This window comes from Tripterygium wilfordii, chromosome 6 (assembly GCF_013401445.1).
Source record: "Tripterygium wilfordii isolate XIE 37 chromosome 6, ASM1340144v1, whole genome shotgun sequence".
In the NCBI taxonomy this organism is placed as follows: domain Eukaryota; kingdom Viridiplantae; phylum Streptophyta; class Magnoliopsida; order Celastrales; family Celastraceae; genus Tripterygium; species Tripterygium wilfordii.
The window spans coordinates 7,396,170-7,414,064 of NC_052237.1; the positions used below are offsets into that span (position 1 = coordinate 7,396,170).

Here is a 17,895-nt window from a genome sequence, read left to right on the forward strand (position 1 = left end):
GTATTCATAAGTTGTAAATGATACTTATATGACATTTAATGATACTTATATGACATTTACTAATTATCTTTAAGGAATCATCCCCCCGTTTTTAATCCTTTGCTACATCGTCACTAATGTCTTTCCAAAACAATACTTTTTATTACTGACCTCATACAATTAATTTGTTCGTTTGCTCCATTATCTACACCAACTAAACATATATTTCATACATTCTATGTTCCTCCTACTTACTTTAAATATTTTACTCTCCATCGTTTGCCTCCATAACACAAGATTTGAGTTAACTGTCAATAATATCTCATCCACAACTAACTACATCTTCCGAAAACAACATTTACACCAAAATACCTCACATTGGATATGTCCAACATAAATCCATAAATTCATTGTGTCAAAGCCAAGGGGAAAAAAAGGAGAGACCATTCCGTCAAAAGGAGAGAGGGCGTTGCAGCTCATGCTCATAAGCTCCCTGAAATTGAGATCTGAAAACTGGCTGGCATTTTGCACAAAAAAAATGCAGCAACGACAAAAAGTATAAACAAGACTGAGGCTGCCCCACGAACACCTAACATTATAAATTGGAAGTTGATTATGATTACCCTTCAGAAACTTTTGAATTTGAACCAAAGAACTCTTCACGTATTTAAGAACACTAGGTCATGTATCCTACAATCAGGATCACAAAAGCAACCTATTCAATCACTCACAAAAATCGTCGTTTTATATTCTAGCAACTGCACGACCAAAACGTCACAGCCCACAAGTCAGAGAGGAATCTCTATGGACAAAAATCAAATAGATGGAGAGCAAGATAGCACCATCTTCACTTATTGTGTTTTAACTCCATGATCTGGATAGCTAGGGTGTCACAGGGTTGATGATAACTTCGAATACAACTTGAAATCTATGGAAGCTTAACTCTAACTTCTTTCCTATCTGCTCCAAAAGCCTGCAATTGAGATACATGAAATTGACATTGACATTAGTCTCTTTTTTTTTTTTTTAAAGCATTGGTATTAGTTGAAAGATGAACAAAAGATCATTCGTATAAGTATAGTCCCTGCTCAAGAATCATAACAATTTTGATGTTTCAGACATAGGAGATGGTGCAATTCATAATTAAGGAAAAGAAAGCAAAGAACTAATTTTTCTGAACAGAAAAATATAGATATAAAACTCCACATGAACAAGAGCTGGAAATTTATCATTTCTAGAAACATGTGAAAAACCCTAGTTAAATTACAGTAAACTTTGCTAGGCACGGTGGACTAACTGGATCAGCAGTAACAAATTGACAATGCAACAAAATGCAACGACCAAGGAAATAAGGTGCAAGATTCTCATTTACTTTCCAAATCATTCACCAAGCATCTTTTTTGTATCAATTACGGATATAAATAAACTAGGATAGAAAATGATTTCTATTTCTATATATTTGAAAATAAAACAAAGTCTATATCTCCGTTGTTTCTCAAGGGAAATCAAGCTTTAGGAAAACTAATTTTCAAGTGTTTGTTTCATGAAGTTTTATATTTACATATTTCATTTCCATAAAACATATGTTGAAAATGATTGGTTGGAGTCTTTTGAGGGCATTTTCTATTTTGAGTTTTTAAACACAAGGAAAATGGCTAAAACGTGATTGGTTTGAGTTATTTTGTCAAAATGCATTTTGAGTGTTTTGAACCTATTCTCTTCAAAATCAAAAAATATCAAAAAGACGTTTTAGGCATTTTGAAGCCAAAGCTCCAAATATGGAAAACGAACACAAAAAAAAAATAGAAAAGGGTTTTGCAAACCAAGCAATACCTAACTATTTGCCCTCAGGAAAATTATGGATTTTCCAAACATTTGATTTCCTTCAACCAAAAAAGGCATATATTTCTTGCTTCACATGGCTACTTATTTGTTATTACTATTTAAATACGAGAATTACAACTGTTCCAAGCAATTAATATTCGACCCTTTCAAAGTGATGATGGATTTAATAGGATTAAAAACAGGTGAAGTAAGTGGAATAGTGCATACTGGGTTTTATGCAGTTGAAGGATTATCTTAAGGTTGAAGGGAAAATTCTATAGGTCATCTATACGGGTAGCAAAAATGCAAATGTTTCGTTGGATGTGTGGTCACACTAGAAAACATAGAATAAAAAATGAGATTATTAGATTTAAAGGAGTAGCACCTATTGAAGATAAGTTACGAGAAAATCGTTTAAGCTGGTATAGACATGTTCAATGTAGAGACAGTGGTGCGACAGTGAGGAGGAACAAGAGAATTTGTATAAGAGAGAGTAGGAGGCGACGAGGAATACCTCAAAAGACATGGCTTAAAGTAATAAGAAATCATATGAAATAAATAGGAGTGGATGAATCTATGATCCATGATCGAAACGAATGGAGAAAATGAATATATGTGGTGGATTCCCGTTGAGGTTCACATAAACACAAGTAGCCAACCCCAAACTTTTGAGATAAAAGGCTTTGACGATGATGATGAACTGATTATGTGAGAAGCTGACAACCAAGGATATCTATTAAATAACTGTCCATTGACCCATATTATAAGAACCTATGCTGGAAGAGAGATCACAATCCTTTTAGAGATTTCCCAATCAATTGTTTGAAAACCATTGGAAGCAATAAGCCAATAACCTTAATCAACAGTAGGCACAGCCTTCTTGGTTGAAAAACAAAAAATGACTTGGGAAATACCTAATAAAGATGCGGCGTAATTATTATTACCTCAGTTCCTAATCCTTTCACATATACATTCGTAAAGAGTTCAGAAGGTTCCGGCATCGGACTTTCCTGCAAACGACAAAAAAATGCACCATGAATGAACAAGGACCAGGGAAAAAAATCCGGAGATTTTTTAGCATACAAAACAACTGCATTGTGCTTTCTCACCTTCGCTTGAGCAATGGCTTGATCTACTTCTTTTCTCACTTCTTTCTCAATGTCCTGTAAACAAGGATAGTAAACATCAATTTCTAATGTCAAAGACCAGGGGAGAGTCAGAGAACTCGTATGAGTTCAAGTTAGAGACAATACCTTTAGTTCTTTCTCAGTAGCTATATCATGAGCTAATAATAGCTTTCTTATTCTCTCAATTGGATCACGCTCCTAGAAGCCATAAAACCAAAACTTAAGCACAGAACACCAAAAAAAGGACCTGCAAGAAAAAAATCATGCGATAACCTGTCTCACGCCACTGATTTCATCACGTGTGCGATAGGTGCTTCCAGGATCAGACATGGAGTGACCATGGTATCTGTAAGTGTCCATTTCAAGAATCTGAACACACGTATCAATAGTCAAAACCAACCAATCATCTATCCATTTTATGTATAATGACATAGCATCTCACATTTATAATAAACAGGCAAAACAGTTAACATATAACAATCAACTATGCAGGAAGAAGCTCAAGTAGGTGCAAATATAAATTACACATGAAACATCTAGCTACATGAGAAGCATGACATAACATTCACAACATCTGAAAAATTGAGCAAATGTTGGGCCAGGGTTCCTTTTTCCCTCATAGTTTAGAATCACTGACCAAAATGGAAGCAAAATTTCCAGTTTACAATAATGGAATCTGTATTCTAATTACTTTGCCATGTTTGTTCCACCAAAGCCTTAGATGAGACTGAATTTCCAAAAGCAGACAAGACAATAAATAATACAACGCCTCAGGAAATTGAAATTAATCAGCCACTAATTCTCATTAACGGTAACTCCTACAGGCAGCAACTTTATTCCCATGTATTTAGTGGGCTTATGCAAGGATCATATACAACATATGTAATATACCTCCAATGAAAATCCAAGAACAGTACCAGAAAATTTTGGGATGTTGCCTAGTTGACTCAATCTTATAATTCATTCCCCTTATCAGTATTGTTGCTATAGGTTGGCTCTCAAGCGATTGGACGACTGTCTAGTGCCTGAGACACTCCTCACTCTTTTGGCACTCGCCTCTCATACAACATATGTACTGGGCTCACATAGTAAAATACAGGCTTGCTTGGGCACCTAAAGAACGTGTAGGAAATGATTTTTGCACATGCAATCACTGATTCAGTGTTTTACCAGTAGCACATAAACTAAGCTGCTAAATTAACTTATCTCTTAAAATTGAAGTCAACCGGTTTTTAGAATACTTCTTACCCCCTGAGTCCAACATGAATTCAATCGAGGGATACGGCCTTCTGGTCACAGGAAAATCCCGTATGGTCATATCAAGCATAAAAAATATTTTCAAAACTTAAAATGGCACATAAATAAGAAAACAAATTAAATATTTATACAGCCCTTGATCATATGCTTCCAATAGAAATTATTGCTAGATAATATTTGCCAAAAAAATAGATAACAAAAATTAAAACAATTATAAATGACACAACTAATAATATAAAGATACCCATGACCATATACATGATATTTATTCCTATTTTTATCAAAAAAATAATTAAAAGAAAAAAGGTTGGGTTTTACTGCATATAGCTTGACTTTACCTGCAAGCATACGAACCTCAGCCTCAAAATTTTCAGCTGAAACTAAAGCATAATAGATTAACTTGGACGTATTACATTGTTTTATACAGGGCAAAGTGGCAAACAATGATAGAGCTACTGTAGTGAAATTTGACTCGGTTGGAAATATACTATTTTTCATATATTTCTTATCATGTGATATGCCACACTTCCTCAAATAATGACAGGACTCCATCTGCCAAACACTAGATAAGGTTCAAGTTTTCACCATTTAAGAGGGAAACATGACAAGGAAGGCTCAAATCCACAAATATTATGGCCATAGAAGACCAGTAAGCAAAAAAAGGTGAAAAGAAAAAGAAAAAGAGGAGAAGAGTAGAGTATTTTAAGGTTTCATGATAGTACCAATGGATCAGATCTAGAACAAAATTCTAAATCTGTTTACCCAATTAGGACCCAAATCTGATTTAACACCATAAACTTAACAAATTGGACACGGATCAAAAATATAACAGATTCATTAATGACCTGTTGGTAAGTTATTAGTCTTCTACGACACATGAGTATGACATATAAATATATATAAGGTGACCTTTCCCCTTTTTCTGTCCTTTCCCTTGAATCTCTTATTTTGTGTTCTGCCTTTTAGAGCCATGTTGCCTTCTACGGTTTTGTCCATCAAAACCAGTATGTCTTACTATACCAGAGTTAACATGGAGATAATTTGCTCCGAAGTTCACGATTCAGTGCATTTCAAAAAACTCTGTATAGTTTGTGTGTTTCTTTGAATTTTCCAGCTTTCGAAGTTTTTGTTGCATAGTTGTTCCGACTTCAAGTAAACTAGATCCAGATTCTAATAATTAGACCAGATATCCAGTTGTCTATGGATCCAGATTTGGACTTCAACTTCAAATCCAATGGGAATTGGATCCATATTTGAATAATATAAATATTATTGAGTATGGATCAGGAAAAAAGTTATATTCCGTCCAAATCTGACTACATCTGGATTTGAATCCAATCCAATAATAGAAACTATGGCTTGTACAAAGAATTTTAATAATGCATATAAGCAATTAAACTGGAAAGAAGAAAACAAAAACTTACAATGGGTCCATTCTTCAAAGCATGCTCCTTGGCAAATTTACAGGCTTGTTTGACAGCAAGAGCGTCCATACCATCAACCTGTTACAAAGGAAGAAACGCAAAAATAAATAAATAAATAAAGACTACTTTACGTACAGATCAAAGTTGTATAAGTAAGGTCATATATTCACCAGTAAAAAGAAAGAAATTATAGCTTCAATCCCAAAGACAAACTTCAAGTGCCTACAACAAAAAATGACAGGATTTCCTATCCCAAAAAAAATGATAATATTGAAGTCTTCCAAAGCACATATGTGTAGCAAAACCTAACATAGGCCTCTAGAAACAGTAAGTTCCTCCAAAAGGGTTAACATGGAATTAGGAAACAAGCCACTTATTCTCAAAAGAAAAGGAAGAATTGTATTAGAGGATAGTAAGAGGCATAACCCAATACAATCAATAATAAAATATAATGTTTTATCCAAATTACGAGAACCACTGCACTAAATGAAGAAGAAGAAGAAGAAGAAGAAGGGAACCATCAATTCTTTTAGAGTATCAAAGTGGGTAGAAGCCCCTCTTGTTGTGCTTTTACCAATTAAACCGAGATATGATAGAAAAATGGCTCAAAACAAATTTCCTCCACTGCTTACTCCACAACAGAAATACCAAACCTTTACTTATGTTTGACAGACCCAGCTCCTGCCAAACTCACACCCATTAATTCCAAAGCCATGTCTCTCAAATTGCCAACTCAGTCACAATGGAGGATAAAATGTCCGACAGTTTCCTCTTTGTTTTCATGAGTACAACATCTGCTGGCCATAACTACTGCACTCTTTTGAAGCTTATTGTGTGTGAAGATTTCTCCCATGTAATTTCCCAAGTTAAAAGGGCATATCTCAAGAGTCAAGACATTTGTTTCCAAATCCCCTTCCAAGGAAAACCCATCATTGCACCCTCTCCCTTGGCTCCAAGAAGAAAAGAGTTAACAAAAGCTTTACTTTGTAGCCCCGTCCTCCAAATTAGATTTCTTCCTCTCTCCTCCTGATGGGCCCAAGAAGAAGAGAGTTAAAAAAAGTTTTATTTGTAAGCCCCATCCCTCCTCCCCCTCGATTGTCTCTTTATAAATGGTCTCAAAAAAATTAGTGAAAGTATTTACCTCCCAATCCATATCATTCTCCGTGAAAGGAATGTCTCATGACACCATATTAATTTCCATACTACAATGGCCTTCCACTTTAGCATCTATTTTTCAGGACAAATCATTAAGGGAAGAAAATTGCCCTCTCAATGTAGAGCTACTGCACCAGTAAAAGACTTTGCTTTCATTACACATTTAAAAGAAGCATGATTAACCAACTCCACATGGTTTCCTACTTTCCTTCTCTTCTAGTTGTCCAACCACCAGGTTGATTTCATACTTCAGATTATCGCATTCCTCTAAAAATTGTCATTTTCCTACATTAATCTCATAGATTTCTATTCTATTTCAAATGAATAGAAAGTCTGGCCTGAAGACTGACTAATTAACCTGGTTTTTTTTAATAAGTTATACTATTTATTGTTGTTATCTGCTGTTAACTCAAGCACTATGCATCTAGGCCACTCCAGGAAAGGAAACTTGCTTGCCATTTTGGCTAACCCCATGAGGCTCCATCAGGATCAAATCAATGTCCCAACAATCCAATGTTTCTACATAGGTTAAAGCCTACATAATTGATTTTCCAGATTTACAATGACTTCATAAGATTCGGATCTTAGTTCCAGCCACGACCCTCAAATTTTGCCTAGTAATCAATTGCAAAATAAAAAAAGGGGAATGCGAATTTTCTCTATTAACTACAATATGCACATAAAAAAAAAGGGAAAAAAAAAAGGTATTCAAACAATAATTGGTAACAAGACAATTTTTTGGGGTGTAAAACACCAGTATTAGTTTGAATCAATTTGCACCATGGTGAATTCAAACACAAGACTTCCAGTTTACAAGTGGTCCTCTTCCCTTACCATGGACTACCCTTCTTCAGGTGACAAAGCAACTATGATAAGAATTTATGTGGCTAAACATAGTGTAAATTTAGAAGTAGACTTAATGATCTTGAAACCAGAACTTAAATATCACGCAACGAAAAGGGCTGTAGGGCTGTCAGGCAAGGAGTTTCAGAAGCAGACACAAACAAAAAAAGGTTCAAAAAAACCAAATGCACCATTCAGGTAAGAACATTTCAAAATTTCACTATTAAATTGGCTGCATAAAAACTGATGTGGGTGGCAAGAAGAAAGAAAATCAACTTAACGTTCAACCAACGCTAAAAGTCATTTCACAGCCAAAGGGAAAAGGTTAGGGTAAAAAAAAATACACCAAGACGAGGAAACAAACTGTCAGCTGAATGTTTATGGGCATCAATTCAAAGAAAGTGCCAGATAGGATGCATATCATAACTACTAAATAGGATGTGTTTTAAAGCCTTGTGTAGCCTATCTCTACTATTTTATATGTTTCAAAGGCTTTTGGCCATAAAGAGCTCTTCCTTGACTGTCCATTGCCAGGAAAACTTGGGAAATACTGTGTTCCTTCTGTGGGAAATAAGTTGAAACTTGAAAGCAACTTTTTTGTGAAAACCATTAATTCGTGTTTGGTTATAACTTGCAAACACTATGAAATTGAGAGGCTAAGTGATCAAATTTCTTTTAGGTGAAGTCACTTTTAGGTGCTTTCGCTTTAACAGCAAGAATAAAAAGAGTAATTAGGCAAATACATTTTTCAATTAGAAATTTGACATTATTTGCTAATTTTAAAGTGTAGAGATACCATTTTATACCATTTTACAAATATTTAGAGCAAAAAACGCAATAATGTGTAATTTAACTTACCTCACTTTTTGTATGAAAGAAACCAATCTTATCAAAGATTCAAAGGTTTTTAATATGCCGTGTTTCACAAACTCACAGCTGGGCCACTACGATATTCTTAAGGATGAGTTCAAAAGATATTATCTTCTGAAAGATGGATGACAAATTTAGCACCTTTTTGACTAAAGTGATACTTAAAATCCATTGGTAAAGAAACAGAGTCAATCCTATCAAAATAAAACCTCAAAGAAACCACTCTAATTGGAATCAAAGGAAAATAGTGAAGACGCTGTAATACAAAATCAACAACTCTGCTAACTCCCACAAGCTTGCTAATTGTTGCACCTATTTGCATGTACGTACCCTTAAATTCATTCAAATTTGTTCCATAGATGTGATAAAGCCACAAAAGATTCAGTCTAAGTACATAGCCACTTCCAAGGCAAAAATTATCACATACATCATCCCAACCTAGAAACACAAGCACGTCAACAGTTAAAACCAAGCATCGGTCATTCAAAATTTGCAAAATTTAGTCTGACCTTTAATCCAGGAACATAGTCCCCACGCTTGTAATAAGAGTGACTCTTGGCAGCCCTCCACTCTGCTGTCCCCATACCATCTACCATATCGTACACAAATTATCTATATCAGAAGAAAAAATATTGACGAAATATGAACAAAGTGAAACTCCCCCAACCGTTCCATACAGTGATTATTCTCGCAGACCAAGATTGCAGGCAGATCCCAAAGCGCGGCAATGTTTAGAGCCTCGAACAACTGTCCCTGATTAGCTGCTCCGTCTCCGTACAATGTAAATGCCACTGATTCATCCTTGGAGTACTTCTGTGCAAAAGCCAAGCCGCATCCCAGAGGTACCTGGGCTCCAACAATTCCGTGACCTCCATAGAATCCATCCTTCTTCCTGTAGAAATGCATAGAACCTCCCTTTCCTTTAGAACAGCCATCCTGGCGCCCCATGAGCTCTGAAAACACCTCAAGTAGAGTCCCACCACGCCCAACGAATGTGCAGTGATCACGATAAGCAGTGATGATACTGTCCTTCTTGGTGATGGCCGCCTCCATGCCAACCGCGACGGCCTCTTGGCCATCGTAGAGATGACAGAATCCGCGGATGAGTTTGGCCTTGTAGAGCGAATCCGCAGCGATCTCCATACGTCGCATCTTCGCCATGTCGTGGAAGAAGGAGAAAAGCTCCTCCGAAGTGGTCTGCACGGAGCGTGAGGGAGCTTCGCAATTGTGAGAGCCATAGGGCACGGAGGTCTCGATCGTAAGAGGCTTACTGTCGGTAGAGATGGGGCGGCGGAGAGACAGAGAGCGTGATAAGGCGGTGGTGATCGGTCTCATGAGCTTGGATCGAGAAGCGGATGAGGCTAGGTGTGAGAGAGCCATCTCGTGTGTCGTATCGGCTCGGTGACCTGCGATGAAGTTTGTAAAATGAAAGGAACGATTGGGGGGTTTGATGGAAGACGTAGAAAGATTTATATAAACCGTAGTCGTGTTTGGTGACTTTATAATATCGTCTTTACTTTAGCTAAAGAGTGAAGCACATCAGTGGAATATGTGTCGCCCGCCGACTGCTAGTGCGGCCTTCACTTTCGTTTCTACGGTGAAATTTTTTTTACTCCACGTTGGTTTGTGTGGAGTAAAAAGGTACACCGTATGTATGGTTCTCCCAGACGGAAGCAGTTTCATCTGACAGTCAATCTGAAGTCAGTCACTCCGTATATACGGTTCACCGAAGCAGTTTCATCCGACAGTCAGTTACTGATGGTTACCAGGAGCAGTTACAAGAGAAGTTACCAGAAGCAATTAACCGCACCAACTGACATATCCCAAGCCTATAAATACATTTCCTTTGACATTTGTAAGCAATCATCGACAATCGACTCTAATAAAAGATCAGACTCCGTGGACCTAGGCAAGTTGCCGAACCACGTAAATTCTGTGTTGTTATTCTCTTGAATCTTTCTACTTAATACACATTCTATACTTCGATGCAAATTTAGCATCGACAATTGGCGCCGTCTGTGGGAAATCGTTCATTAATATAAGCCATGTCTCAAGAAGCGGAAGTATCACGACAAGAGGAACCCCCATTAGGGGGTTGGGGGCCGAACCCCCAGGGGGTTGGGGCCGAACCCCCAGGGGTTCGGCAAGGGGATTTGGCAAGGGAGCTAGACCCCCGAATCTCAATCCAAGTAGTTCTCATCCGATATTTCGAGAGGGCTTTATTCCAAGTAAACAGATTACAAAAAGAAAAATTGTAAATTCAACAAAAAGATTTAAGCCAAGAAAAAGAATTACCTCTTGAAGAGCAGAAAAGAGATGATCTTTGAAGCATATGAAGTTTAGAAACGAAGGAAAATCTTCACATAATGCAGCTATTTATAGAGGATGTCAAGACTCCTAATTCAACTAGGAGAAGGAGATTATTTGCTAAGAGCATTTTAATCCAGCTAGGAAATTACTCCCTGATAAACATGAAAAAAAGCCTTTAAATTTATCTAAATTTATTTAGGTAAATTAAAAGGCTGAGGGTATTTGTGGAGTAAAAAGGTTCACCCGTATGTATGGTTCTCCCAGACGGAAGCAGTTTCATCTGACAGTCAATCTGAAGTCAGTCACTCTGTATATACGGTTCACCGAAGCAGTTTCATCCGACAGTCAGTTACAGACGGTTACCATGAGCAGTTACAAGAGAAGTTACCAGTGGCAATTAACCGCACCAACTGATATATCCCAAGCCTATAAATACATTTCCTTTGACATTTGTAAGTAATCATCGACAATCGACTCTAATAAAAGATCAGACTCCGTGGACCTAGGCAAGTTACCGAACCACGTAAATTATGTGTTGTTATTCTCTTGAATCTTTCTACTTAATACACATTCTATACTTCGGTGCAAATTTAACATCGAGAGTTTGGTTGGCATAAAAACATACACGTGATTACATCATAAGATAATTAAATTAAGCACAATAAAATACGTACAGGCTCATACCCAAAACGTAGTAGGTGTACATCACAACATCATATTTCGCCTCCACAATTAAAAGGATAATGTGTAAGTTGAGTACTCACTCTCTCAATCACTAAGATATCATGCATTTGAGTGCGAGAGACAATATCATTTTCTACAATAAAATATGTGCGAGCTCATGCTCAGAACGCACAATACCTTATTTGGAGGACATAATAAGTCACCACACAAACAAAATCTAACTTTGGATTATATATATTCCTCCATGGCGCATATATATATATGTCTATGAGATTTAAGTCATTAATTCAAGCTTGGATACTTTTAGTTTTTTGGACAATTACTTATCATCCTACAGCAATGTATAGAAACAAAGGGCATCGCTTGGAAATTGAATGATTTTGTATAAAATTGCAATTGCTATTCCAATTATTCATTTGATTTGCAACTAGTAGGAATAATAGAAGAGTAGGGAGACCTTATGAGTTAGATACGAGTACATAATGGTGCGCACCAAATTCAACTTGTCAGTTGCTCTGAAGAGTGAAAAAACGTTGTTAGGTTGGGTCTTCTGCATTGCACGTGATTAAATGGAAGCCCTTGGATAAATTCATTTGCATATTCATTGTTTTTGGCAGGGACAAGTAACGATAAAGCCCCTGTACTTTCAAAAATAGGCCAACTAAACCCCTCAACTTTATTTCGTGTCAAAGAAGCCCTTCAACTTTAAATAGTGGATCACGTTAGCCCTTCCGTCTTGTTTTCCGTCAAAACATGCTGACATTGTAGTTAGTGAATGACATGTATTTTTTCTTTTAATTTTTTGATATTCCACGTGTATTCCAACATGTCATTGGAGCCCTTATACTTTCATAAATGAGACAAATAAGCCCTTATAGATTTTAAAAATGGGTCAATTCACCCCTTTGTTTCAATCAATTGCAGAATCCTCTGAATTTCGGTTTCACCATTTCAATCCTTATACAACAAAATCATCAGACAATCAAAACCTCAAAATCAACAAAAAATCAAAACCCCAAAATCCCTATATCAATTTAGGATTTATATTTTTCTATTTTAAGAAAAGTAAATAATTTGGAAGAAATTGTTTAGAAAAACAAAGAAGATAACAGATTTAGAGAGAGAAAGTTGTGAGCTCCAGAGAGAGAGAGAGAGTGGATATATGTATTGTAGACATACATTTTTGTGTTTATTTGTTTGTTTCTAATTTTTGTAAAAAATGTTCAATTTTACACCTATTTTCGATTTTTTACTTAAACTAAAGCCATGTCAGCATGTTTTGACGGAAAATGAGACGGAAGGGCTAACGTGATCCACTAACCAAAGTTGAAAGGCTTCTTTGACACAAAAAAAAGTTGAGTGGCTTAGTTGACCCATTTTTAAAAATACAGGGGCTTTATCGTTACTTTCCTCTTTTTGGCATCATTATGCGGGTTCGAAAAGGTAGTTCAACCAATATAATTTATTTTTTCAATAAGTATGAGCTAAATATTCAACTTTGAGTATTTTTGTCGTAATTTAAAAACGAAGTTTCTCTTTGTTATAATGAGTGATACATGCCTCCTCAAAGTGGTGTTCTCACTATTGCATCGTCAAAATGGGCCTTTGTCAACTTAAGTGAAATGACATTTGTTTCATACAAGATTTTTAAATCATCAAAACGGCACAACTTTGTATTTAATTTTAAATAGTTTATTAATTTTCAGTAACTCAACTATTGACCATTGAGTAAAATACAATTGTATGTAAATATGTGTTAGAGACATGTAGTAATTACACTCTTTTTGATGAATTAATGAGACGTGTTCTTTTTATCTCCTCTACATCTTATTCTTCTTCCTCCATCTTTCTCATTTTTTAATCTCTTATTTGAATTGGTTCTATAAAATCATGAGGACCCTTTCTATTATCATATTTTCTACTTTAAAATATATATTAACTCATATATCTTTTGCGGTTGTTTTCATTATCCTTTTTTCATACTACTCTTTCGATACATAAATAATTTTTAAATTGTTTTTGAAAAAACAACAAGAGAAAGAAGGGGTAGACAGAAAAGTTGAAACCTTTAAAACGCGACTTGTTGTGAAATGGGTAACTAAGAAATATGTCATTGATGTTAGTTCATCGTATAGAGTAACAGAAAATGTGCTACATGGAATGTATTATGTATTATATAATTGAGTGGTGAAGTTGTACATATATATAATCCTAGAGTTAACTAGTATATATAGACTTTAACGCAAATTGATTACAATGTGAATATTATGCTTATCGTATCATGTATATTATTAAGAATCAATATGCTTGATTGGTGGAGTGATTGTTGTTGCAGCTGTATGGGTGATTGCTAGAAAATACATGGGCGTGATTGTTGAGGAGATTGGAGCGATTGTTGTTGATGACTTATCATGCCCCCGCAAGATTGATTGGCCGTTGAGGACACCAATCTTGTGCGATGAGTGAGAAAATGAAGGCAAGGCAGAGGCTTGGTAAGTGAGTCAACTAATTGATCTGAGGTGTGAAAACGAGAGATCCGCAGATGCTTCGTAGCAACTTGATCGTACACAAAATGAAAGTCTGTCGCAATGTGCTTCTTTTTGAAGTGAAAGACAGTATTAGTGCAAACATAGGTTGCGTTCACATTATCACAGTAAATGATCAGAGTGGCTTGGAGAGGGATGTGAAGCTCGTAGAGAAGATTCATATTCCAATTAACTTCAGCTACAGTGGATGCAATGACATGATCAAGTTGGGCAAAGGAAAAAAAACATATGCTGATGTTGAGGTATGATCATTGAGATTGCCAGCGCAATCAGCGTCGACAAAGGCATGAAGTGAGTTGGAGGAGCTGCGACGTAGCATGAGACCATAATTAAGTGTGCAAATAGCAAAGTAGTTTTTTTACTGCGGCTTAGTGAAGTGTAGAAGGACAATGTATAAATTGAGAAAGTTTATTGATGGCGAAAGAGACGTTCGATTGAGTTAAAGACATATTGTAAGGAGCCAAGAGTTTTGCGATAAAGGGTGACATTGGTTGGTGCAGTGTCATCATTCAATTTAAGTGTTTCTATCATCGCTAATGGTGTAGATACGGGCTTGGCAATGCTCATGTTAACGCGAGTCAATAAGTCTACAATATACTTCCTTTGAGATAAGAAGAGACCATTAGAGACAATAGTGGCTTCAACTCCAAGAAAATATGAGAAGTGACCAAGTCCTAGAGTGAGAATCGGCTAAATAGATTGGCGATGAAGCGAGTCACGTGCATGGTGGAGGAGCCAATCATGATGATATCATTAATGTACATCAATAGATGATAACTGAACTTTGAGCATTGTGGATGAATAAAGAAGTATTTGAGTGAGAAGTGGTGAAGCATTCTGAGATGAGGTAATTCTGAAGTTCGTGGTACCATGAACAGAGAGCTTGGCGAAGGCCATAGATGGCCTTGTGCAAGTTACGAAAATATGTTAGATGATAGTCATGTGTGAAGCTTGGGGGTTGATCTTTGAAGACTTTATCAGTTAGGGTGCCCTATAAGAAAGCATTATTCACATCAAGTTGTCATAGAGTAAAGAGTAGTCGAACAATAGTGGGTTTAACAATAGGGTTGTATGTTTATGAAAAATCAATCTCAGGTCTTTAATAAAAACATTTAGCTACAAGATGAGCTTTGTAGCGTGCGATGGATCTATTAGGATTTCTCTTTATCCTATAAATTCATTTACAATCGATAACATTTTGTGTGGATATTTTAAGGATAACAGACCAGGCTTAATTAGAGAGGACAACATTATATTCATCACTCATGGCTTGTCGCTAGACATGATGTTGATGGGCTTGTTTGAAAATGGAGGGTTTAATGTGAGGTGAAGTGGTGGTGTGAAGATTGATAGGACGTTTTGGCTTAGTAATATTATTTCAAAGTCAGGTATTGTAACGATGAGATTTAGGGATGGGAGATGGAGAGATAAAGATGTGGGAGATGAAGGACGTATCTGTGGAGCATTTTGGTGGTACAGCGCAGAAGATGATCTCGTTGATGAGGTGTCTTGGCTCAATGATTCAGACTGTCCTGAATGGTGTGTGTTAGGAGATAGAGGTTGTATAGTTGCTGTTGAGGAGATGAAAGGTTCTACTGGTTTGAAATTAGAGGGTGAGAGTTGGAAATTGTTGTGGATAGGAGTAGGAGAAGGATGAGATGCAGTGTTAGGTAATGCTAAAGATGGTCGGTGAAGCCATTTATCAAGAGATTGAGTTGGTGATGGAAAATTGTTCCCAAGAGGTTGGAAGCTTGCAAAGACAAAAGGGACATCAGACTTACTTACATCTATAAATAAAATTTCAAGAGAATGAGATCAATGTAACGATGAAATATCAAATGAAAGTTTGTGACTCTTATTACATAAACATACATTACAAGAGTTAGAAATAGAACAAGACGAATACAATAATAAAGCATGACTAGCAATTATTTGATAGAGGATTTGGGAAGATGGATGACCAAGGCTACTTTGTCAGAGAGGAATTATAGGAGAAGATGAACTAGACTTGAGTGCTGTCATAGCCGAGGGATATGCGGAGGAATGTAGTTTGGTCATTAAGGTTGGCCATTCATATACGTGACCTCTACTCCGATCTCGTACCGAGGATTCCCCTGTAGCTAGATCCTTCACAAGAAAAAATTAGGAAAGAATTCAATAGATGTGTGATTTTGAGAACAAAATTGAGAGACATAGAGTAAATTTTTTTGATATTTGGTGCACACAAAACATTCAATTGAAAAGTGGTGTCATAGGATTTAAAAGCAATGGATCCTATATGAGTAATGGGAACATTATTACCATCACCAACCATGATATCTTCATTATCTCCATACTCTAAATGGATTAAGAGATTTTGTAAGCCGAAGGTGATATGATGAGAAGCTCTAGAGTCGACAAGCCATTCTTGTTGATTTCCAGAGTTGTCACGGGTTGTAAAGTTAGCTTGTGACCAATTGGAGGGTGATGACTGTTAGTGACAATACTTGGCAACATGGCCAGGTTTGTCACATAATTGGCAGATAGACCTAGACAGGGGTTCATTAGCTGAGAGCCTCCAATTTTGATTTGAGAAGTAAGTGGAATGTTTTTGAGAAATAAATCCTGAGTTCCCTCGGTTGCTATGGGACTATTGTTAATAATAATGGTTGTTGTTCCTACGATAGTTGTTGCCATTACCACCATATTATGGTTGTCTTTGAGTGGAGTTGGTATTTCTACCCTTCCTATAGTTCTGCCATTGTGAGTACTGAGCTGTAAAAGAGTGATCATTTTTGGTTGGGTTTGAAATTTTAAGGCTAGTTTCATAGTCGAGAAGCTTGTTGACTAGTTCTTCGAAGGTGATTGGTGACTCCCTTACACGGAGAGTAGCCTTGATTTCTTTGTAGTCATTAGTGAGTTCATTGAGTGTGTGGACTACTATTTCACCATCACTCAGGGTATGCCTAATTATAGCTAGATAGTCAATGATAGTCTTAACAGTTTACATAAAATTAGAGATGCTTTTGCTTTCATGACTAACCTTGGTGGTGAATCAATGAGGCTGACCATTCTAGTGTTTAATTTTTTGGCATATGAGGCTTTAAGAGTACTCCATGCCTTCTTTGTCGTGGAACATCTTGATATAAGTAGCTCTTTTAATCGTGACTTCAAATGTCTCAGCCATGGTTGATTGATATTGAAAAAGAATTGAGGAAAGATGATTAGAGGAAGAAGAAGATGGATCAGAGCTTCGATACCATATAGAGTAAAAGAAAACATGATACATGTACAGTCCGTTTGATGGACCATTTCTCAACACAATCTATGGTTCTTAGAGCACTTGCATCAGTTTCCCGTAACAGATTCCCTAAAATATAGACAAAATGTCACTTTCCTCTATTTTACAGATTTCCTATCTAACCAACACTGCATCAGATTACCTATCATATTCTCTTTTGCATTAAAATAATATTTCTTTCTCTTTCCTTTATTTATTCTATTCATATAAATTACTTCTATTTAAAATAATAAATTAATTACATTTAAAACAATAGATTAATTATATTTAAAACAATAGATTAATTAAAATAATAAATTAATGTTATTAAAAATTGGAGAAATTTAACTCTCTTTTTTTGCTTGATTTCATGATCTGGGAAGAATAGATGTTGTTGGAGAGAGATGCGGAGAGAAAAAAATTGAAGAGAGAGAAAGATAGGAGTGAGGAGAGAGAAAGAGAGGAGAGAGAGATGAGTGAGGAGAGAGAAAGAGGAGAGAGAGATGAGTGAGGAGAGAGAAAGAGGAGAGTGAGGAGAGAGAGGAGAGAGAAAGAGAGGAGTGAGGAGAGAGAGGAGGGAAAAAATGAGGAGAGAGTAAAGTAATAAAAAATACTAT

The 17,895-nt window shown here is 36.3% G+C and overlaps 1 protein-coding gene across 1 annotated transcript; it reads right to left on the reverse strand.

Moving 5' to 3' along the window:
• Positions 1-539: 539 nt before the first annotated feature.
• On the reverse strand, positions 540-9,971 carry LOC120000092 (pyruvate dehydrogenase E1 component subunit alpha-2, mitochondrial-like). Its single transcript, XM_038847965.1, has 8 exons — positions 9,157-9,971; positions 8,989-9,068; positions 5,612-5,689; positions 3,204-3,299; positions 3,057-3,128; positions 2,913-2,966; positions 2,748-2,813; positions 540-952 (listed from the first exon to the last, which is right to left on the reverse strand). Exons 1-8 carry the CDS (start codon positions 9,857-9,859, stop codon positions 908-910), a joined length of 1,194 nt encoding a protein of 397 aa, XP_038703893.1. The 5' UTR covers positions 9,860-9,971; the 3' UTR covers positions 540-907.
• Between the last annotated feature and the right edge of the window lie 7,924 nt (positions 9,972-17,895).